Source organism: Gopherus evgoodei, chromosome 12 (assembly GCF_007399415.2).
Source record: "Gopherus evgoodei ecotype Sinaloan lineage chromosome 12, rGopEvg1_v1.p, whole genome shotgun sequence".
NCBI classification, from domain to species: domain Eukaryota; kingdom Metazoa; phylum Chordata; order Testudines; family Testudinidae; genus Gopherus; species Gopherus evgoodei.
The window spans coordinates 41,117,187-41,140,707 of NC_044333.1; the positions used below are offsets into that span (position 1 = coordinate 41,117,187).

At 57.7% G+C, this 23,521-nt stretch overlaps 1 protein-coding gene across 1 annotated transcript; it reads left to right on the top strand.

The window, feature by feature from the left end:
• The first annotated feature begins 2,852 nt into the window (after positions 1-2,852).
• LOC115660447 (B-cadherin-like) lies at positions 2,853-23,521 on the top strand. The gene is made up of 16 exons (XM_030581895.1): positions 2,853-2,902; positions 3,596-3,720; positions 12,487-12,698; positions 13,322-13,465; positions 13,992-14,147; positions 14,253-14,397; positions 14,944-15,119; positions 15,641-15,769; positions 16,254-16,439; positions 16,848-17,092; positions 17,667-17,809; positions 18,359-18,583; positions 19,554-19,772; positions 20,205-20,338; positions 20,606-20,752; positions 22,562-23,521. Exons 1-16 carry the CDS (start codon positions 2,853-2,855, stop codon positions 22,769-22,771), a joined length of 2,646 nt encoding a protein of 881 aa, XP_030437755.1. The 3' UTR covers positions 22,772-23,521.

Below are 23,521 nucleotides of genomic sequence, written 5' to 3' on the forward strand. Positions count from 1 at the left end.
TGCCTTCCGCGTCAGACGCACACTCTGCCTGGGCATGACTTTACCTGCGATTGTTACAAACACCCAAACAGGGCACTGTAAAGCTGCAGTCCCGCTCCAGGGGAGCCTCCCTCCCCACCCTGGCTGGCAAAGGCCTTACTTTAAGGGGCAGACACTCTGGCATATTTAAAAGGGGTGCTGACATTGCTGTGTCAATGGGAGTGTGAACAAATCATCCCTCTAACGGCTCAGCTCTGTTGGCAAAGGGCCCAGTGTAGATGCAGTTATAGTCTGTGCAGGAACCTGGTTTAAACTGCAGGGGGAGGGATGGGGGTTGTAGGGGGAGGGACAGAGAGGCTGGCGGGGGGCCTCTGGGGCAGGGTGGGGAGAGGAACAGTGGGCACTAGGGGGAGGTTGGATAATTGGGGGAGGTGCAGGGGGGGCCTCTGGAGCAGGGTGGGGGGAGGGGCTGGGGGAGGCTGGATAATGGGAGGAGGTGGGGGGGCTCTGGAGCACAGTGGTGAGCAGTGCAGGGGGCTCTGAGGCAGGGTGGGGGAAGGGACAGAAGGGTGCTGGGGGGAGGTTGGATAATGGGGGGAGGGACAGGGAGCACTGGGGCAGGTTGGAGGGAGGGAAAGGGAGGCTTTGGGGGTGAGGAGCAGGACGGAAGAGCTCTGGGGGGAGGTTGGATAATGGGGGAGGTGTAGGGGGAGCTGGGGCAGGGTGGGGGTGGTGCAGGGGGAAGGATGGAAGGGCTCTGGGGGGAGGCTGGATAACGGGGGAAGTGGGGGGGCTCTGGGGCAGGTCAGGGGCAGTGCAGGGGGCAGGATGGAAGGGCTCTGGGGGGAGGCTGGATAACAGGGGGAAGTCGGGGGGCTCTCGGGCAGGTTGGGGGTGGTGCAGGGGGCAGGACAGAAGGGCTCTAGGGGGAGGATGGATAACGGAGGGAGGTGCGGGAGAAGCTGGGGCAGGTCGGGGGGCGGTGCAGGGGAAGGACGGAAGGGCTCTGGGGGGAGGATGGATAACGAGGGGAGGTGCGGGGGGAGCTGGGGCAGGGTGGGGGCACTGCAGAGGGAAGGACGGACAGGCTCTGGGGGGAGGATGGATAATGGGGGCAGGGTGGGGGGCGGTGCAGGGGGCAGGACGGAAGGGCTTTGGGGGGAGGTGGGGGGGCTCTGGGGCAGGGTGTGGGGCAGTGCAGGACGGAAGGGCTCTGTGGGGAGGATGGATAACGGGGGGAGGTGGGGGACTCTGGGGCAGGGTGGGGGGCAGTGCAGGGGAAGGACGGAAGGGTTCTGGGGAGGGGTTGGATAACGGGAGGAGGCGGGGGGCTCTGGGGCAGGGTGGGGGCGGTGCAGGGGGCAGGACAGAAGGGCTCCAGGGGGAGGATGGATAACAGGGGGAGGTGCGGGGGGCTCTGGGGCAGGTTGGGGGGCGGTGCAGGGGGCAGGGCAGAAGGGCTCTGGAGGGAGGTGGGGGCTCTGGGGCAGGGTGGGGGCGGTGCAGGACGGAAGGGCTCTGGGGGGAGGTTGGATAACAGGGGGAGGTGGGGGGCTCTGGGGCAGGGGGCAGGACGGAAGGGCTCTGGGGGGAGGATGGATAACAGGGGGAGGTGGGGGCTCTGGGGCAGGGTGGGGGCGGTGCAGGACGGAAGGGCTCTGGGGGGAGGTTGGATAACAGGGGGAGGTGGGGGGCTCTGGGGCAGGGGGCAGGACGGAAGGGCTCTGGGGGGAGGTTGGATAACAGGGGGAGGTGCGGGGGGCTCTGGGGCAGGTCGGGGGGCAGTGCAGGGGGCAGGGCAGAAGGGCTCTGGAGGGAGGTGGGGGCTCTGGGGCAGGGTGGGGGCGGTGCAGGACGGAAGGGCTCTGGGGGGAGGTTGGATAACAGGGGGAGGTGGGGGGCTCTGGGGCAGGGGGCAGGACGGAAGGGCTCTGGGGGGAGGATGGATAACAGGGGGAGGTGGGGGCTCTGGGGCAGGGTGGGGGCGGTGCAGGACGGAAGGGCTCTGGGGGGAGGTTGGATAACGGGGAGGTGGGGGGGCTCTGGGGCAGGGTGGGGGCGGTGCAGGACGGAAGGGCTCTGGGGGGAGGATGGATAACAGGGGGAGGTGGGGGCTCTGGGGCAGGACAGAAGGGCTCTGGGGAGAGGATGGATAACAGGCGGAGGTGGGGGGGCTCTGGGGCAGGGTGGGGGGCGGTGCAGGGGGCAGGACAGAAGGGCTCTAGGGAGAGGTTGGATAACGGGGAGGCGGGGGGCTCTGGAGGGAGGTTGGATAGCGGGGGGCTCTGGGGCAGGGTGGGGGGCAGTGCAGGGGACAGGGCTGAAGGGCTCCGGGGGGAGGCTGGACAGCGGGGGGCTCTGGGGCAGAGTGGGGGACAGTGTAGGGGACAGGGCGGAAGGGCTCTGAGGGGGGAGATGGATAACGGGCGGAGGTGGGGGGGCTCTGGGGCAGGGTGGGGGACAGTGTAGGGGACAGGGCGGAAGGGCTCGGGGGGGGAAGATGGATAACGGGCGGAGGTGGGGGGGCTCTGGGGCAGGGTGGGGGCGGTGCAGGGGGCAGGACGGAAGGGCTCTGGGGGGGGAGATGGATAACGGGGGGAGGTGCGGGGGGGGCAGGGCGGCTTTGGGGGTGGGGGCAGGAGGGGCTATGGGGCTCCAGGGGCGGGAAGGGCCGGGCCTTGCCGCTTCCCCCAGACTGCAGCGCCCCCCCGGGCCGCGCACACGCGCTGCCGGGGGCGCGCTCGGCCCCTCCCGGGGCGGAGCCGACGGGCGGCACCTGGTCCCGCCTCACCTGGAGCCGCCGCTTTAAGGGCGCCGGGCGGGGCGGCCGGGCAGATACGGAGCCGCTGCGTCCCCCTCGCCCCGCCGCACGGATGGGGCCGCCGCGGGGCTGCCTGCCCGGGCTCTGCCTCCTGCTCCTGCTGCAGGTACCGGCCCCAGGACCGCGCTCGCTGCCCGCCCCGGGGCTGGAGGGGAGCGGGGGGCTGCGCCCCGGGGCTGGAGGGGAGCGGGGGGCTGCGCCCCGGGGCTGCCGCGCTGTGGGGGGAGGGGGGCTGCGCCCCGGGGCTGGAGGGGAGCGGGGGGCTGCCGCGCTGTGGGGGGAGGGGGGCTGCGCCCCGGGGCTGGAGGGGGGCAGGGGCTAGCCGCGCTGTGGGGGGAGGGGGGCTGCGCCCCGGGGCTGGAGGGGGGCAGGGGGCAGGGGGCTGCGCCCCGGGGCTGGAGGGGAGCGGGGGGCAGAGGCTAGCCGCGCTGTGGGGGGAGGGGGCTGCGCCCCGGGGCTGGAGGGGAGCGGGGGGCAGGGACTGCCGCGCTGTGGGGGGAGGGGGCTGCGCCCCGGGGCTGGAGGGGAGCGGGGGGCAGGGACTGCCGCGCTGTGGGGGGAGGGGGCTGCGCCCCGGGGCTGGAGGGGAGCGGGGGGCAGGGGCTAGGCGCGCTGTGGGGGGAAGGGGCTGCACCCCGGGGCTGGAGGGGAGCGGGGGGCAGGGGCTGCCGCGCTGTGGGGGGAGGGGGCTGCGCCCCGGGGCTGGAGGGGAGCGGGGGGCAGGGGCTGCCGCGCTGTGGGGGGAAGGGGCTGCAGGGGGTGCTGCATGGGCCGTGCCGGGCTAACCCCGCTCTCCCTGGCTCAGGTGGGCCGGCAGCTGGGCGAGCCGGCGGAGCCGTGCCGGGCTGGCTTTACCTCGGAGCGGTTCACGTTCGTGGTGCCCCGTGCGCAGCTGCTCCGGGGCCAGATCCTGGGCCAAGGTAAGGCCGCCTCCCTCGCGGGACCTGGGGCACGGGGGGGGCCGGGATCCGGGGGGCAGCGGGGTAGAGCCATGGGGGTGGCGCCTGCCTGTCTCAGGCTCCGGGCCAGGCCCGGGGTGCTGCTCGCTGCCCTGTGGACCTGGATGCTGCAGCAGTTGTGGGACGTGCCCTTGGCTGCCCCAGGAGCCCGGTCTGCCCCCCTGCCTGTGGGGTGCCTGTTGTCTTGCTGCGCTGGTCCTTCCCCGGCGCCCCTAGGGCCGCCTGGGTCGGGGTCAGCCCCGGGCCGAGACTCGCTTTGATGCTCTGGGGTGTGGTTCGGCTGGGGCGTTCCCTTCGGCGCTCCCTCCCGGGCCCCGGTGGGGCACGAGCCAGGCTTGCACCGAGATAATCACCTGCTCTGCCGTGATGCCTGGAGTCCTGCCAGGCAGAGCCGGCTTCCATTCCCTTCTGCTGGCAGGCCGAGACCTTGGGGCAGAGACCTCCTCTGCCCAGGCCCCCCAGAGCACAAAGGCTCTACAGAAAGAACTGCCGGGGCCCAGGCTGCCTAGGTGAGGAAACCCTGCACACTGAGGGAGTTTCCCTGGGGATATAATGGCTAAACAGCTTCCTGGCTGCTCCTAGTTCACAACCTGCCCTGACATTCCAGCTTATTCTCCACCCTCCTAGTATCCCGCTGGCTCCAAATCTTGTCCTGGAATGGAGGGTTAATTCTGATTCCCCTTCCTCCCAAACTGCACTGGGTGATTCTGGTGGCCTCCTTACCTAAACCCCGATCCTCCGGGCTTCCTGTGGGGCTGGACCGGGGCTGGGGTACTGGCTGTTCGGAAAGTGGGAATGGGGAGCGCCAGGCCCTGGCTGCTTTGTCCCTCTGAAGTGTGCTCAGCAAACGATCTGATCAGACCCTGTAGAGGAGAGTCTGTTTCCACTCCAAATGGGGGGGCTCGGTGGCTTTTTCTGCTGCAGTTGAATTGCTAAAACCTTAATTCAGACTGGAGCATTTAGGGGATTACACATTAGTGGAAACTTCCTTAATGTATCAGAGTAGCAGCCGTGTTAGTCTGTCTCAGCAAAAGAACAGGAGTCCTTGTGGCACCTTAGAGACTAACAAATATATTTGAGCACAAGCCTTCCACGGCTAAAGCCCACTTCATTGGATGCATGGAGTGAAAAATACAGTAGGAAGATAGATATAGATATCTGAGGTGCCACAAGGACTCCTCATTCTTTCACCCTAATGTAGTTAGGGCTTTGCCTGCAAAGGTTGTGTCATGTCTGTCCCACCCCAAAGTAGGGGAAACTTCCACCGTGTTTTTTATAACTTTGCTCTGGTGAACTTGGCTGTCAGTGCTCATAAATCCCCCAGGCCTCCAACACTTACAGGGCAGAGGTTATAAAAACTGCTTCCACCCCCAGAAAGAGTGGGCCTATCTCCTCTTTATCTCTGCTCCTCCCCCTGGAGTGCAGGAGGCTTTGTCCTGGGGAATGCAGCCTTTGAAATGCTAACGTTCAATGCTGGAGGACAATGCTCTGAGTGGAAGGCAAAAGACTCCCACACCTGGAGCCCCACCCTGCCTAGGACAATGGAGCAGGAATAGATCATCCTGTGAAGGTGCCTGAACGGGGGGCCAGGCTCTGAGCGCACACTGGCAGGGGTTTCTGTGAGGCTGTTACTGCCCTGACCTGGCAGCTTAGTCTGGCTGGTGGCATGTCTAACAGATCCTCCCCCGCCTTCCCCTCCAGCGACCCCCTCCCTGCTGCTCCTGCACTGGTCTCCCCATGCTGGGGATGTGGATAAAGGTGATTGCTCCTGATGTGCTGGTGAGACCAAACCAGGAGCCCCAGGCATGATTCAGTTTGGTGGGGCTCCATCTGGCCAGTCTCTGTGCACATGGCAGAATCCCTGAACCCATGTTCTAATGGCTAGTTCCAGGCGTTGGAGGGTGGCATTGGGGTAGACTCTGACTGAAATGGCTGTCAGTGTGCCCGTTTCTGCCCTTGCATTCCAGGCTCGCTCAAGCAGGGCAGTGGGTGCCAGTGCAGGATTCTTGCTCTGAGGTGGGTGTTTCATGGCCCCACAGACATGCTCCCATCACCTACGGGGTGACCTCCCCAGTGTCCCAAATCGGGGCAATGGCACTGCTTTGGACTCTCTTCCCTCCCTTTCCTGGCCCACCCTGCAGTGGGCTAGGGAGTGCAGATCAGGTGCTGAGATGAGCCGAGTCAGTGCTGGGCATGGTTCCGGCATGTGAAATGTGCACATTGTGCTCTGAACAGAGGCTAGTCTGTCTTCTGTCCTCCCTCCGCGGACTGGAATGCACTTAACTCCATGCTTGCCAGAGTGATTTCAGGGCAGGCCACCAGAACGGAGTTGATTTTATGGCGTCCACTGCTCTGTGGAAGAAAGACTTCCCTTCCTCATGGGCCAGAGCCTCCCTCACAGGGAGAGGAAGGCGAGACTGCACTTGCATGTGGCCAAAGGCTTGCCTACACTTGAGAGGCTAGAGTAGAGCTGCTGGAGCCTGGGTGTAGACTGCAGGGTTCCCCAGTACCCATGTGGGTAATCACCTGTCTGACAGGCAGTAAGTAGGCTGAGGAATTCTTCTGTCAGCCTAGCCCAGGGGTCGGCAACCTTTCAGAAGTGGTGCCAAGTCTTCATTTATTCACTCTGATTTAAGGTTCCGTGTGCCAGTCATACATTTTAATGTTTTTAGAAGGTCTTTTTCTATAAGTCTATAATTAAACGATTGTTGTTTGTAAAGTAAATAAGGTTTTAAAAATGTTTTAAGAAGCTTAGTTTAAAATTAAATTAAAATGCAGAGTCCCCTGGACTGCTGGCCAGGACCCGGGCAGTGTGAGTGCCACTGAAAATCAGCTCGCACGCTGCTTTCGTCACCCCTGCCATAGGTTGCCTAGCCTGATCTGTGCAAGGGCTTGGTTCTGCTTAACTATACTGCTCGGGGGGATGGATTTTTTCATGCAGTGTAGTTAAACTACCCTAATTTTCTAGTATAGACCAAGCTGTAGGCTCTCAAAGCTCACTCTACGTCTCCAGACAGACAACCCCCCCCCTAAAATACCGAACAGAAATGTGCGGTGGATCAAGGGACCCCTCCCATTATAAACCAGATCCATGCTGTTCAGTAATTCATCATCCTGTGAAACTAGCCAAATCCAGCCTGCAGAGCAGTTACTTGTTTAGTGCCCAAAGCCTAATTAACCTTCCTCAAAATGCAAATTGCCATGCCAAGGGACCAATGTTGCCTTCCTAGTGCTTTCAGCTTGACTAGAAACTCTGCACTGGTGGCTGCAGACCAGGGATTGCTGTAACAGGACCCTGAAGGATAGTGCCCCTGGCAGCCTGGGGGTGCTGAATCTGCCCTGTGGTGTTTACTGCTGTGCTTATGGAGGGTTTCACCAGAGCAGGCTCTGCTCTTCCTTCACCTCTTGCACAGCCTGACCCCTGTAAAGTAGAGGCCTTGAGACAGACCTTTGGTATGTCAACACAGGGGCTGCAAAAATTCCATGCATGCTGGAGGGAGGGGAGGTGCTGATCTCCTAGCCTGTTCGAATTCCCCTTGTGCTGTGAAGCCTGCTACAAAGTACTCTTCAACATGGCACTGTGGTGCCTTAGGAGCGATTTAATATCCGGAGCTATTTGAGTTCCCTCTAATTAGCATTACACAGGGATCAAAATGCATCTTAAAAAATCACATGCACTAAATGTTCCAAAGTGTAACTGCTAATTCTCCAGTGTGGAGGAGGAGGAGTTGTTGGCCTGTTGCTATTCGTCCATCTTAGAGACACACTGGTCAGCTCTGATTACACGTAAGCCTCTGACCAGGGTAGCAGTGATGCAGAAGCCTCCTGGGTGTGGGTGAGGTCTTTGCCCACACTACAGGGCTCATGCAAAGGGCTTCCTCTGTTGTCTGGTTGAAAGGATTGTGCCCCACCCCCCAAGCTGGTACCAAGGAGGCAATGTCAAGGCTGGGTATGACTGCAGTGAATGCCAGGTGGAGGCAGTTGCACTGGGCTGGGGTATCAGGGCTGTGGATGTGAAGTGGCTCTGCTCAGGGGTGAAGACAAGCAAATAAGCATTCCCAGTGCCTCTCCTCCTAGCCCCTGCTATCTCTGTAGTGGTGGGAGCTTTCTGCTGCAGTGCCTCTGGTGGGGACTGTGGCCAGCAGTCCCAGAGCTCTGGGGGCTGCGTATTTCTCCTGCGCTGCCTGATGCAGGGCAGCATTGCAAGCCCTTGTTTACTCTTTCCGTTTGGAAGTGTCCTGGGGGAGGAGGCTATTTCCAGTAACTGCATGCAGAACTCTAGCTTCGGTGATGGGCTTAGCTAATGGTTGCAGAACTCGAAATACCACTAAGTGGTGAGTGCTTTCAGCGAGCCAAGGCCAGGCGCGCTGACCTGAATGCACAGCTCGCTGCATGTACCTTTGCTGGGTCGAGCTAGATGTGGGGAGCTGGAAGCCTCCTTGTTTTCTCCATCCCAGAGCAGTGATGTCTGTCCCTTCTCTTTGGAACGCATGCCTCCATTTCTCAAAGTATCACTCTGGGACGTCCTGGTCCTGTCCAGGCTGTGGCTGCAAGTTGGGGCTTAGGACATGCCAGGGTAGCTGGGCTGGCCCAGGGGAGTCTCATGGACATGCAGGCTGAAAACTACAAATGTGCTGAAGCCTTGTGGGCCCCATGGCCATGTTAAGTGTGGCAAGAGGGTGCATTTTTATTGCAGGGTTTGTGTGATTCTGGATACAAGTGCACAATGCAGCTCCCCTCTGGAGCGAGTAATGACTGAGGCTGGTGCTGTCTCTGGGAGATGTGTTTTTGTGCATGGCCCTCAGGAATTCTTGTCCAAGACCACAGGTGGTGTGGGGTGACTGGCTCTGTCTGCACTGGGCACTCTAAAATCATCCCTCCTGTGCAGTTCACTAGGGCTAGTGACAAGGGAGCACTATTGGAGCCCAGCAGCTGGGCTTGCATGGTGCTGGCGAGCCCTGCTCCGTGCAGCCGGAGGCAACTCCACAGCCTGCTGGAGGCTAGAGCCCATGAGAGTGGGAGGACTCTGGCAAACCCTACAGCCTCACGGGGAGCATGCTGGTCTTGCTGTAGGGTGGCCCAGCCTGCTACCCCACAGGGGGACCCTGACTAGAAGAGTCTTGCACTGTCCCATTTCCTGGCTAAAAGGCATCTGAGTCCCTAGGCTAGGGCTGGTGCAGCTGACCAGAGCTCTGCGCTAAAGCTACCGGCCCTCAGGTATGGAGGGTGCAGTCATCGTCCTGGAGGCTTGGGGGAAGAGGTGTTCAGTTCCAGTGTAGGTGTTCCCAAGCCCCAGGAGCCAAGTCAGCTGGCACAGGCCATCTGCTGGTATCGGACATACTCCAAGTCAGCTAAGCTTTCCTGGCCATGCCCTTGGAAAGCCAGCACTTTGCCAAGACCTTTTCCAAGGGGCACTGGATTGAGCTATTCCATGGTCTCTCTGAGCTATCATCAAAGCCCTAAATTCCTGCAAAGTCCCTTGGTCCTGCCCTCCTGCTAGGCTAGCCCGGGACATCTGCTGTGGAGGCTCCAAGCATAGCAAGGCAACAAACTGGCAACCTGTTTAAGGAGGGAGTGATGGTGGCCAAGAAAGATGTTCACATGGCTAAACACCCAGAGCTGGCAAACAGTGTGCCCAACCTCCATGTCATGAAAGCCATGCAGTCACTGAAATCACACGGCTACGTGAAGGAGCCATTTGCTTGGAGACACTTTTACTGGTATCTGACCAACAAGGGTATCCACTATTTGCATGATTATCTTCATCTACTCCCTGAAATTGTGCTTGCCACCCTACGCTGCAGCCGCCCTGAGACGGACAGACTGCGGCCCCAAGGTCTGGAAGGTGAACGCCCTGCTCGTCTTACTCAGGGAGAGGCTGATAGATACCTACAGACGCAGTACTGCTCCACTTGATGCTCTCAAAAAGGCTGAGGCTGCTGCAGGAGCAGCTACTAAATTCCAATTTAGAGGTGGATTCGGTGGTGGACATGGTCCGCCTCCTCAGTAGAATTCTCTGGTTGTGTTTTTGTGTATAATAAAATAGGTGAATCTCAAAACAAAACAAAAAACCTGTTGGGAATGAAGAGCATGTGGAATCATCTGGGTATGGGGGTGGTAATTTTGCTGCCTCAGGCAAATGTTGCAGTTACTGGGTTTCCTGTAGCCACACTCCTCCCTCCCTCCACCCACCCCAGAGAGGCTGGTACCTATCCTGAGCTAGCATCCCGAGTCCCTACTCGGACCAGAGGAGGAGTCAGTCTGAGGAGAGTCAGTTTCTTGGAAATGCTCCCAGTTCATGGGAAAGGTCAGAGTTGACCAGTCTAGCTGAGCCTGATCTCAAGTGAGAGCAGAGCAGCAAGCTGCTACCTGACTGTTCCTGCCCCAGGGAAGGGGAGAGATGGCACAGTGACTGGCTTTCTCCAAGACCAGGCCTGCTGGTGAGCAGCTGCAGCCTTCCCTTGATGGCGCTGAAAGCTGTTAACTGGAGACTGGTTTGGTTTGGGCTTCACTCCATGCCACTGATCCAAAGGTGGTGAAGGGGTCAGAGCATGAGCATCTTCCTGGGCAAAACAGAGCCGAGGGCCTGTCCTTCCAGCTGTGAGGAGCTGCCCCCTAGTCTCCAGCCTGATGCCTCCAAAGCCACTCTGCAGACCTGCACTGTGTTCCCCATCTTCAGGGAGGGAGGCTCTGTGGCTGGATCACCATGGCAGGAGCAGGAGGTGGGACAGGTCTGAGTAACTTGGCCATTTAATTACCTGCATAGCAGAGACCAGCCCTCTCAGCACTACCCAAGAGTCGGCGCCTCATCCTGGGCACGGTGTCTGAAAGCAAACCGGAAACGTGCATGTAACTCGCTGCTAGGGGCAGATTACCCAACAGGCCCTGCACCTGCTTGGCCTCACATCAGGCTCTTACACATGTGGACTTCTGGAGACAAGTGACTGCCCACTGCATTATCCAGAGGGGTTCCTGGCTTCCCTGGAACTGGAGTGTGAGCAGAAACCCCTCCTAAACAAAAGATGGGATAGCAAAGCCCTGGGTCTGGAGTGCTCTGTACGTCTCTGGCTGCCCTTGCAGGGCACAGGGCCCCTCTAAACTGGCAGCTGAGCCTAGACCTGCTGGCATTCTGCATGTGAGGCAGCTATGGGAACCTTGTCTCCTAGGGTATTTGCATTGAGAACAGAGGTGACCGCCTAAGCCCGTGTTAGTCTGACCTCACTCCTCAATGGCAAAGAAAAGGGGAGAATGTCCCAAACAGGCTCCCATGCAGTAGTCTACCAAGCTGGCTATTGCAGGGTGCTGGCTTTCCTGGCTTACAGAAAGTCTCTCTTGCATTTCATGGGCATGGCATAGAATGGGGACCCAGGCAAGAGTGAATGGTGGGGTGGGTGTTCCCAAGAATCTGTAAACTATCCCATGGCAAAGGCTTTGGGACCACTGGCCTAAAGCACCAGCCTTCCTGCCCAACTGACAGCAGAGGTCCTGGCTGCAGCTCACCTAGGCAGCGTGACCTTGTGGAAGAGCTGGCAGAGAGGTCTACAAAGACCTATAGTGCTCTTACTAACAGCTGGCCCAATGCACTTGGCCACACAGGGCTGGGGTAGCTCTGGTGAACTGGGTACACCTGGCCTAGCAGCATGGTGGTTGGGATAGAAATGGGGTATGTCCGGTGGGCACTCTGTACAAGGCATTCGGGTCTGGCCAGGATACCCTATGACTGAAGCATGCAGTGCAAAGACTCCTTGGAGCTCTTGCCAAGGCATCATGCACCTGGTGTGGGTTTTGCCCAGAGCCTTCAGCCCTGAAGTCTGCCTCTTGCATTCCCAACTCCTAATACAACTAAACCTCTAAACTGCGGCAGGCCATCACAGGCTCCTCTGTGGTAGGAACTACCTGCAAGAGGAGAATTGGTCCTCCTGTTAATTGTTCCATCCCTCTGCCCCTTGCTGACAGGGCTGTCTGCAAACCCGTGGACGCATGGAGGCAGAGTTCTCGTCTAGAACTGCACAGTCATGGGTGCTAACCACCAGGCAGCTGCCTTACTGCCTTGTTCTGGAGGTGTACTAGCAAGCGATGCCACATATCTGAAGTGGCACCGTTTCCCTCACCCAAGTTTGGAAGGCCACATGCTGTGTGGTGGGGGCCCAGGCTGACAGACGCATCGGGATTCTGACCTTGGTATATTGCTATGGGGAAACAACCATTACTGTGGCCAGTTTCAGAAACCCAGCCTCTGTTTGGGGTAGTGACTGTGCTAAGAGCCTGTCTTAGCTGAGTCAGCAGCTCCAGTTGTGTCTGAGCAGACTTAGCTGATCACGCTGGAGGATAAATCCAGATCTCCCCTGCCCCTTCCTGTATGGTGGTGCTGTCACATGTCTGGCTTAAACACTTAATGCTTCCTAGCAGGTTAGCCAGAGTCTAGCTGGAGATACCTTATCAGTCACATTCCTGTCTCCCCTCTCCCCACACTCTTGCCCTGGCATTGAGAAACTTGTTCACACGTGCCTGGGTAGCTCAGAAGGCAGGTTCCAGGCTCATCAGTCCAGAGAACAATGACATGTGCTCAGTCAATGGCTCTAGAAAGAGGGTAACATGCAAATGATAGGTCAAGGCAAACCCATTGCAACTGGAAAGCATCGCAGTCATAGCGCCAGGGTCTCCCCGATAGCCTGTCTCCTGCCGTCCCGTGCATGGCTGCTAACTGTGCTGCCCTTCCTCCCCCAGTGAGGTTTGAGGACTGCACGAGATGGAAGCTAGGGCTGTATGATGCAGATGATGCTGACTTCCGTGTGCTGGTGAATGGGACGGTCTTGATGAGACACCACACCCAGCTGCATGGGCAGGGGAAGACTTTTACCGTGGACGCCTGGGATTCCACTGGCAAGAAATTCTCTGCTTCAGTGACTGTGAAGACTCAAAGCCCTCACTCCACACAGGTAAAGCTCGTGCCAGCTGGCAGGCCTGTAGGGAGCACACAGGGCTGACTCTATGGCAACCTTTGTGCCTGGCTAGCGAACCTTGGTCTCCTAATGGGATGGCAAGGTGCCCTGACGGCTCATGGCGCCTACAAGAGACAGGGCTGGGAAGGCCATTCCCACAACCATTAACACTGTAGCGTTGCCAGTGCACCCAGCCCACCAACTGCCTGTTGCTTTACTGGGACTGAGTTACATGGAGAATGACACTGGTCTGGTCTAGCAACCGCTTTCCTGGCTAGAGCAGTCCAGGAGTGTGGGGCTCAGTGGGAATAGCTACTCATAGCTCTCCTTGGACCACCAAGTTGGCCCCTATTGACACTGGGCCCAGAGTGCAACCTTCTCCATTGCACTTCACTTCTGTGTCTGGCTCGGATCTCGTGTATGGTCTTCATCCCACTTGCCATGGTCTGGCCTCCTGCAGTGTCTGAACTATCAGCAGGTCTGACTCCAGCTCTGCTGTGCTCCCAGCACGCTCTGTGTGAAGGAGCTGGCACTGCACTAACCCGGGTTAAACACTGGCTGGTCTGGGATCCCTGGGCTTGTTTCTTGTACACATGGATGTCGTCTCCCTCTCCCTGTAGGAAGCTGCTTCAGACCATCAAGCAGAGGTGCTGATGTTCCCACAGGCCAGACCTGGTCTGCAGAGACAGAAGAGGGACTGGGTGATCCCTCCAATAAGGGTTCCTGAAAATGAGAGGGGCCCATTCCCTAAAAAGCTGGTGCAGGTATGGAGGCATCTCAAACCGGCATTCGCCCACCTGAAAACTGTGTCTTGGGCAGGCAGATGCTGCCAGTTCTCTTGTTGCTGGACCTTAATGTGCAGTCAAGTATTTGACACACAGGCGCTGACTCTTCTTTTTGCTACTGGGGGCTTTTGAAAGGGCTTGGGGGTGGGGGGGAGGCCGCTATTTTCAGCATTTATAATTTCATATTCTAGCTGTTGCATGTTCTATCATTGGTATCTTAATGTAATCACTATACCAATAGTAACGAACTACAGAATCTCACTGTCAGAAATTACAGCAGAGGAAAATCCTTGCACTCCCCTGCATGCTGCTGCAGCAGATCTTCTGTATATGCTGAAGTACAGCGGGTTCCTAAAGGTTCCCACTTTTTTTCTTTTGAACGCAAGCTTATCTTTCAGCTTCGCCCTACTCCTGTCCATTACTGGACTCTGAAGTGTGGTGTGCTAGTCTAATTCCACCTTCTGGTTACATGGTACACCACGTATGTGCTTTGACTTCCCCCTAGATCAAATCCAATCGGGATAAAGCAACCAAGATTATCTACAGCATCACAGGGCAGGGTGCAGACACCCCTCCCAATGGCGTCTTCACCATCGAGGCCAAGACCGGTTGGATGATGGTGACTCAGCCCTTGGACAGAGAAGACATCGACAAATACCATGTAAGTCACCCAAGCCCTGCATGTGGTCAGGGGGCCCATTTCTCAGCCAGCTGCTGGTGGAAGGGAGCATGGTGGAGCTCGCAGGCCTCTTGTTTCTGTCTGTAGCTCTTCTCTCACGCTGTGTCTGAGAATGGCAAACCTGTAGAGGAGCCCATGGAGATCATCATCACCGTGACAGATCAGAATGACAACAAACCCCAGTTCACCCAGGAGCTCTTCAGAGGCTCGGTCCTGGAAGGAGCACTGCCAGGTAGGAGAAATGGGTGGAAATAGCCTTATCCTGCCAATACTGATCCAGGCTCCAAAAATCTGCACCTCTAGACTCTGCTGCATTAGCCCTTAATGGGACAGGGCATGAACTGGGTCTGGGTTGTCCCTGTTAGCAGGTGGGATTCTGCAGTGGAGGTCTCTGATGGTGCCTGCATCCATGCCCTTGTGATCCACATGTGGTACTGAACACAGGTCACCAGGGCTTCATTTCTTACAAGCTTCTGATCTCTGCAGGCCTGACGGGTCAGGCAGGCTCCCCAAGCCACTGGTCCATGAATGTGGTGCCCACTTACGCACCCTTCCATGTGCCATGCCAATGAGTCCTTCTCAGAGCAATTAGGGCTCCTCTCTACCAAAGGAGACAAGCCGAGCGCTGGCTCCATTCAGAGTCTCTACTATTGTCCTGATCTCCTAAAAATTCTAAGCATCTTGTATGAAGCTGCAGCACTCCTCAGGGGAAATGTTCCTCCTCCTGATGGGGGAGGAGAGATCCTCTACCACCTCCAACTCTACCCTTCTTTCTCAGGTACTTCTGTGATGCAAGTAACTGCCACTGATGCAGATGATGCTATAGAGACCTACAATGGGGTCATTGCATACTCAATCCTGAACCAAGAGCCTAAGGAACCCCATCCCCAGATGTTCACCATCCACAGAGCCACTGGTGCCATCAGTGTGATTGCAAGTGGTCTAGACAGAGAGGTGAGCAGAGACATGGGCTTAGAAGCACAGCAACTGTTGCCATAGCAAAGTTGCATGAAGGAGGGTGGCAGCATCACAGCTATGCTTCAGTTAGTGAAGTGTGCTGAGGACTGAGTCCTCTTCCATGCTGGCACAAGCCTATGAAGGAGATGGCTCCTCCCTAGCAGCCTGCCACTTGATGGTCTGAAATGGGCTGCAGGAAACAAGCAGGTTTATAAATTTGTGCTTGACACCAGAAGACCTTTGCAGTGGCTCTCCCTGGCTGGAGAGGTATGCTACTGCTGTTGACAAAACTTGGCCCTTGCATAGGGCTGCAGTGGAGAAGGGCTCCCTGTTGATCCATGCCTCTGAGATCTGGGCAGATTCCTGGCCCAGGAAGCCCTGATGCATGGTGGACTGATGCATGCCCTGGCTGCTGGGGACTGTGTGAGAAAGGGTTACAGGGAACTAGCATCTGGGGCAGCACTGCTCGTCTTATCTCTCCATCTCTACCACTTACTGGCGGGTCTGCCTCTCCCCAGAGAGTGAGAGAATACACGCTGACGCTGCAGGCTGCAGACTTGGATGGGGAAGGCTTAACAACCACTGCATCCGCTGTGATAGAGATCGCGGACACCAATGACAACGCTCCAGTGTTTGACCCCAAAACGGTACCCTACTCTGTCACCCTCTTGCAAGTATCAGCTGCTGACCCCTGCTGTGCTGGGGTGTCCCGTCTCGTTCACCTTCCTGGGATTGCAGGGGATGGCAGCTCAGGGACAACTGCAAGGAAAAGTGGCCATTCCTCCAGCCAAAGCATCCCTTGGCTAGGAGCCATGTGATGTGCTGTCTGCACAGCTGCTGGTATCCTGTGCCTACCCCAGTTGTCAGGGACCAAACAGCCAGGGTGCCCCAGATGTCTGTTAGGGGCTGCACGAACAGTGAGGTCCTGGTTCCAGGCAAGGGCTGGAGTCTATTTTCCTGCTCACGGCACAGGACAAGATGAGTGGGGCAGGGCTGGGAGGGCAAGGAGCTATCACTGTCTCCACTGGCTGTGTTGTGTGGCTGGCCAGTGGAGAAGGCCCAGGTCTCAGCATGGTGCTGGGTCTCTGCTCTGAGCTGTGACCATGTGGCCTGCATGCCCCTCTGTTGCAGTACACCGTGGCAGTGCCGGAGAACGAAGCAGGCCGCGAGGTCCAGAGGCTGATTGTGACGGACACAGATGAGGTCAACACGGCAGCATGGCAGGCTGTGTACACCATTGTGCGAGGCAACGAAGGAGGCTTCTTCACCATCACCACGGATCGCAAGACCAATGAAGGCATTCTGCGAACAGCTAAGGTGAGTGTGGGCTCCGGTTTCATGGGCAGCTAGATATGTGCACTTCTGGATGTGTGCAGGGCTAAGCACCAACAGCGTCAGGCTCTAGCGTCCTGCCTAGGGTGACCAGACAGCAAGTGTGAAAAATCAGGATTGGGGTGGTGGGGAAATAGGAGCCCATATAAGGAACAGATCCAAAAATCGGGACTGTCCCTATAAAATCAGGACATCTGGTCACCGTAGTCCTGCCAGAATGAAGCAACTGCATCAAAACCCAAGACCATCCTGCAGCTGATTCTTCAGCACAGCTGAGTGGATGGCGTTGCCACGTAGTGATGTCTAGAGCACCAGGGACCTCCTGAGCTAAAGCATGTTTCCTGGGCATGAGGCAACAGGCCAGGCTTTACCGTTCCTTCTCGTCCCTCCCAGGGCCTGGACTTCGAAGTGAGAAGCCAATTTGTCCTCTACATAGCAGCCACCAATGAGGAGCCCTTTGTCGTGAAGCTCACTACCTCCACGGCCACTGTCACAGTGAATGTGGAGGATGTAAATGAGGCACCTGTCTTTGACCCACCTATCCGGACAGCTCAGGTCTCAGAGGACATGCCTATTGGGCAGAAAATCACCTCCTACACTGCTCAGGACCCAGACAAAATGCAGAGTCAGACGATCCGGTAAGTGGTGATTGGGCCGGTAATGCCACATGTACTAAATCCAACTTCATGCCTAACAGCCCAAACGGGGACTGATGGCCTTGAGAGCCCTGTGCCAATACGTGAGCTTGGATCTGGACCTGTAAACCATGGGCAGCGAAGCCAAACGTACCATATCAACGTAGCCATGTTAGTCTGGATCTGTAAAAGCAGCGAAGAGTCCTGTGGCACCTCATAGACTAACAGACGTATTGGAGCATGAGCTTTCGTGGGTGAAGACCCACTTCGTCAGATCCATGGCCACTGCTCCCGTCCCCGGAACAGGCTGGCTGGCACGGCCGCCCTTGCAGAACAGAACTTCTGGGCTCTACTCTCTAGAGTTCAACATCTGCCGCTCAGGAGTACGGATCCCCCAGGGAAGCAGGAATTTGGGCAGGAGGCCTCCCTCAGGGAGCCTGTTACGTAGCTGTGCAGCAGGGCAGGTGTCAGCAAGCTGCTTTCTGCTGCACTCGGTCAGAGCGGTGCTGAATCTAGCACCTTCCAGAACCGTGTCCCCTATGAACTGGCGTCTGCCCCTAATGCTCTTTCTCTTCAGGTACCGCATTGGGAATGACCCTGCAGGGTGGCTGGAGATTCACCCAGAAAACGGCATTGTAACAGCAAAGGCCCAGCTGGACAGAGAGGCTGTGTTTGTGAAGAACAACACCTACCCGGCCATTGTGCTGGCTGTGGACAATGGTAACGGCTCTGCAGCTGGAACGTGGGGGGCAGGGCTGAGAGCTTGTCTGATTGCTGCGTTTCTGTGATCAAGAGCATCTTTGTTCCCCTGTGCAGTGCGCTCCTGGTGGCTCCCCATGTGAGAGACGTGCTAAGGCCACGCCCCCTCCTGGGCTGTCACGAGAAACCACAGATAAATTAAAACCCCAGCTCTCTTCCTGGGAAGATGGGAGTAATTCCAAAAGCAGCCCAGGCTGGCTTGTTGGCCCCTCCATGACACTGCTCCAGTCTGCAGCAGCCTGTGGTGGTGTGGAACTGAAGGCGCAGGGCTTGGAAGCCTCACCTGAGTCATGGGCAAAGCAGGTCCTGTAGCCTAGAGTGGGGGCCCAGTGGTGGTCCCTGTTGGGGGCTGCACCGGGGACCTCTCTAGCTGGCAGAAACAGCCAGCTCTTTTCTGGATCAGGCACAGAGCAGGGGTGTTCCACTGGCTGAGCAGTGGGCTCCCTTTCTGGGCTAGGCAAATAAGATCGTGAGTCATGTGCAGCCATTCACCTCCTCTCTCCCCAACAGGCACCCCTCCTGCCACTGGCACGGGCACCTTGCTTCTGACTCTTCTGGATGTGAACGACAACGGGCCTGAGCCAGACCGTCGTGAGATCACGGTCTGCAACCAGAATCCAGTGCCACAGGTCCTAACTATCAGTGACAAGGATCTGCCTCCGAACACCTCCCCCTTCAGAGCAGAGCTCATCCATGGATCTGGTGTGAGCTGGGCTGCAGAAATGGACAGTAAAGGTAACTGCTGAAGGGATTTGCTGGTCACCTGAGATCTCAGACCATCCATTGCCCCTTTCTCCTGCCCCATTCCTCCCATTCCCTCCAGGAGGAGGAATGAGCCCAAACTGGGGGTGTAGATCAAAGGCAAGGCAGTGCAGGACATGGCCCTTGCCCACAGAATAATAGGGGGTGGTGCTGGCTTGGAGTCACTCATGTGACTAGGTCCAAAGCACTTGACCTACCAGGAAAGATTTGAAAGTTAGTTTGTCTAGTCTGGAGAAAGCGTGTCCCCTTTCAGTCAAACAGTCACTTTTTTGTAACAACCTTTTACATACATGGAAGAGGGTAACAAATTGTTCTCCTTAACCACTGAGGAAAGGACAAGAAGCAATGGGCTTACATCAGGAAAACTAGTCTCTGTCAGGGTAGTTACATAGGGGAACAAATTCCCTAGGGAGGCTGCAGAACCTCTGTGGTTGGAGGCTTTTAAGAACAGGTTGGACAAACACGTCAGGGGTGGTCTGCAGAATTGGTTCTCAACCTATTTACCGTTGTGGGCCACATCCAATACTACCTGTATGGCCCTGAGCATGTCACATGGGCTTCAGCTCTGTGCTGATTGGGCTGCAAGCAGCCTGTGAGCTGCAGGTTGAGAACCAGTGGTATAGAGAATACTTGGTCCAGCCTCTGCACAGGGGGTTGGGCTAGATGACCTCTTGTGGTCCCTTCCAGCCTGACATTTCTGTAACTTCTCTGCATGTGTCATGGGTATCCTAGTCCCAGACATGCTGGGGAGGGAAGGTGCAAACTCCTGGGATAAAGTGATCTTGGGTAGAGCATGTTCATGGCACTGTAGCCACCATAGGGTCTTGGCTTGCTTGGGAGGTAGAGGGGATGTGGGGGCCTATTCTCCTCTGACCCCTGGTGACCCACCCCTCGGGTATCCAAGCTGCTGTTTCTCACCCATGTAATCCCACTGTCTGCACAGGGGAGACGCTCACCTTGAAGCTGTTGGAGCCATTGAAGAAAGACATCTACCAAGTTTACCTGCGGCTCTTTGACAACCAGAACAAAGACCAGCTGACTGTCCTCAAGGCAGAAGTGTGCAACTGCGAGGGGCATGCAGAGAAGTGCCCAGAGGAACGGCTGCCTGTTCTGGGGGTCCCTATCATTCTGGCCATCCTGGGGGCTATTCTGGCCCTGCTGAGTGAGTGCCCGGGAGGAGTTGCTCTAGGTCTGGCTGATGGGCATTTTGTGCCAGTGTGGGGTCTTCCAGAGCTAAGCTATCCAGGCCTGCACAGAAGGTGAGCTGCAACAGCAGGTGTCTTGCAGTGCAGGATGGGACCTGCTGCTGCCTGTAGTGAGGCAGCTTGGCCTAGTGGCTAGAGGACCAACAGTCAGACCTGGAATCTTGTTCAGCTCTACTAGTGACCTGCTGTTTCACTTCTGTGCCCTGGGTTCCCTGCCATTAAACCTGTGGCACCTGCCCTCCTGCCAAGTGCCCTGAGATGGGAGCCTGCTGGTGTATCAGCATCACTGCAGGCCTGCCCTTCTATGGGGTCCAGAGCAGCATGGGCCCCAGCATGGGGGAAGGAGAGCACGCTGCATGGCACATGCTGACCTGGCTTGTCTCTTCCAGTCATCCTGCTGTTGCTGCTGCTGCTCTTCGTGCGGCGGAGGAAGGTGGTGAAGGAGCCCTTGCTGCTCCCCGAGGACGACACCCGGGACAACGTCTTCTACTACGGCGAGGAGGGAGGCGGCGAGGAAGACCAGGTGGGCACTAGTGACCTGTGGCATGCTGGGGGTAGGGGATGGGTAACAGCACACCCGACGCACTGGCTTGCCCTGGGGGCTCAACTGGGTCCTACCTTGGTACTCTCAGGCTTCGCATGCTCCAGAAGTGGGCAATGTGGGCATGCAAAATGAATGGCCTTGGAGCCCCTCTGCTGCCCATCCCCAGGACAGATGAGGCCTGGCAAAGGGACATCCCAGTTCTGGATCAGCCAAACAGCCCTGACCCTGTGCATCTCTCTCCTAAAGGACTACGACCTCAGCCAGCTGCACCGCGGCCTGGAGGCTCGCCCCGAAGTCATTGTCCGCAATGACGTGGTGCCAACCCTGCTGCCAGCTCCCCAATATCTGCCTCGACCTGCCAACCCCGATGAGATCGGCAACTTCATTGATGAGGTGAGGCCAGGGATGTGTGTCACTAAACTCGCGTGAGCCTGGGCTCATGATACCTAGTGAGGAGCTGGAGCCAGCTCTGGACATGGGCATTGGCTGATCAGTGTCAACAGTTCCTTTCCAGAGCTCAAGATCTGGTCCTCGCTTTAGCTGGATGTGTGTACACTAGGCACATGCCACCCTTGGGGCTAGTCGCTAGCACCCCGCGGCTCTGCCGCTGTGGGGATTCCCTGGACAGCCGGTTCTGCCCACTCGAGGTCAGCAATGGGTGTTTGCCTGGCCTGGTGCAGCTGCCTAGCTGCTGGGGAGGCTGGTTTTATGGCTGTGCTATGCTCTGATGGGCCTGCCCTCGTTGCCAGGGACATAGGCAGCTATCTATTAGCAGGCCACATCCATTTTGGGGTGGGGGCACCCTGAGGATGTCACATGGGCCTCAGCTGTGTGCTGATGGGCCACAAGTGGCCAGTGGGTTGAGAACTGGTGGTGTAGAGATTTCAGGGGAACTGGCTGGGAGCAGTGGAGAACATGGCAACCCACTGTGAATGTGGCCAGAGCACAGACCTGTCTCCCTGCCCCGGAAGCTGTTGGGCTCTTCTAGACCCCTTGGCCAGCATTGGAGACTAACCTCCAGGAGAATGGCCTGTGGCACCCATTAGTCAGGGTCTGAGCCCTTCCTTTCTGCAGAGCGCTTGGCTCGATTGGCTCCAGCCTCTGAGTGCATGTGCTGTCAGAGTGGTAATGGGCCAGACCTTTTGCTCAGACCTGATCCCTCTGGTTATAGTGGCTGTAGTTCCTTGGGGTCGCTGAGCCCACCAGCTCCCACTGGCCTCAGTGGGAACGAGGGTTCCCCAGGACCTTCACCTGCACTTGTCCTGCCTGGGCAGGGGTGGCAGGATCTGGCTCCTGCCAGAGGATTCCCCAGCTCCAGCTGGGAGACCAAATTCTAGTCTCTGGGATGGGAAGGCAGCTGGCACTAGGGTTGCTCTGGGCTGTCAGGATCTCCCTGCTGGTGACTCATGGAGGGTCCATCAGGACTGATCCAGGAGCCCCAGGCCCAAATGCAAACACTGAGGGTAATCTCACTGCTGAGCGAAACCACCCTTCGATGCCCTGGTCTCATGATACAAACCTGCCTCTTGACTCCCCATCTGAGAGCCTGCTGCCTGTCCTGTCCCCAGGGATGAAAGTTAACTGAGGACACTTACCTGGGGGGGGGCGGGCACTCTGGCCCCCCGAAGGGGCGGGGCCTTGGATAGAAGGGCAGGACTGGGGGTCAGCAGCCCTTGGAGCCCCACACCCTTTTAAATAGCTGGACCCAGGGCAGCTTCTCTTTGTCACCCCCAGCCAGGGAGGGAGGGGGCAGAAGGGGCAGGGACTCTTCTTTAATTGCTGTGCCCGCCACCCTCCCCATCAGCAGCCCTGCCAACAGGGAGGTGCAAAGTGCCGACAGAGGGAAGGGGCAGCTATGTTAAAGCGCTGCCATGGTTGCCCCTTGTCTCTCCTCACTCCCCCATCGGCAGCCCTGCCGGTTCAGACCCTACTGACAGAGGAGGCAGAAGGGGCAGGGACACTAAAGCACTGCGGCTGGGTATGGGCTGGTGCGGGTTCTTGCTGATACAGTACTGGCTGGTACCAGCTCACTTCCCCTGCCCTGCCCAAGTCTGGGCCTCAGGTGGGCTCCCCTCAAGGTGACGACTGACTGGTGTTAGTGCTGCCTGCCAGCACCGATGGGGTGGCCTCTTACTGCACTGGAGTCGCCCCAGTGGCGCATGCTGGGATGACTCCTAACCTAACGCTTCTCCCCACCCCCAGAACCTGAAGGCGGCCGACACTGACCCCACTGCCCCGCCGTACGACTCCCTTCTGGTGTTTGACTACGAGGGCAGCGGCTCCGAGGCGGCCTCGCTCAGCTCCCTCAACTCCTCCGCCTCGGACCAGGACCAGGACTACGACTACCTGAACGACTGGGGCGGCCGCTTCAGGAAGCTGGCGGACATGTACGGCGGGGGCGAGGATGAGTAAGGGGGGCAGTCAGAATCTGCTGGGATGCACGATTTTCTCCAGGAAGCTCCGCAGAGCAGCTTGTCTTGCATGGAGCAACGGGCAGGCTGGAGCTTCAATGGGCAAACTCACTGGCCTGGGTCCCTTCACATGAGAGAGCCCAGCTCTGGCTCCTGTTGGGTGCCCATTTCTCCATGCCACCTTCAGGGCTGAGCCCTGATTGCCTGGTGGGTGTGGTGCTTCCTGGAGCTGAGGAGCCTAGTGTGACTTTCCTGGAGACTTGCAAACAGCCTTGTACCCAGACCCGGCTGTGCCTGGAAGCCTTATGAAGCTGCTGGTGCCTTCTGGATCTTAAGACACAGTTGCCTGCCAGGGAAAATAAAAGCCCATCTTATGAATCCCTAACTCCTAGAATATCCCCGAGGCCTGGAGACCTCTGGCTCCTGATTCTGAACTGTGGCTGGTTCACCTCCTTGTGTGAAATTTGTCAAACTCCAGTACATCAGGGTAAGGTATCAGTGCAAGGTGCGGAACCTAATCAGTCCATAGGCTGCTGGCTAGCTCCACATCCAGCTGCCTTTCTGCTCCGACTACTCGACTGTTCATGCCTTGCTGCTAGCCATGTTCCCTACAAAATGTCTGACTCTGGCCTTTTATAGCTTCCTAGGCCGCTCTCTTTTCTTTTGTACTGTGTATAAAGTAAGCTAGTTGCTGCCAAGCATGAGACAAGGGGTGAGGTCACTTTTAATAAAGGAAGTTGTGTATTTTTTA

What these genes read in the sequence shown, in the direction of transcription:
- LOC115660447 (XM_030581895.1), top strand. Translation starts at nt 2,853, where the DNA reads ATGGGGCCGCCGCGGGGCTGCCTGCCCGGGCTCTGCCTCCTGCTCCTG. An exon ending in TCCCTAAAAAGCTGGTGCAG is followed by an intron (nt 13,466 to 13,991) that starts GTATGGAGGCAT and finishes ACTTCCCCCTAG; the next exon opens with ATCAAATCCAATCGGGATAA. An exon ending in AAGACATCGACAAATACCAT is followed by an intron (nt 14,148 to 14,252) that starts GTAAGTCACCCA and finishes TTCTGTCTGTAG; the next exon opens with CTCTTCTCTCACGCTGTGTC.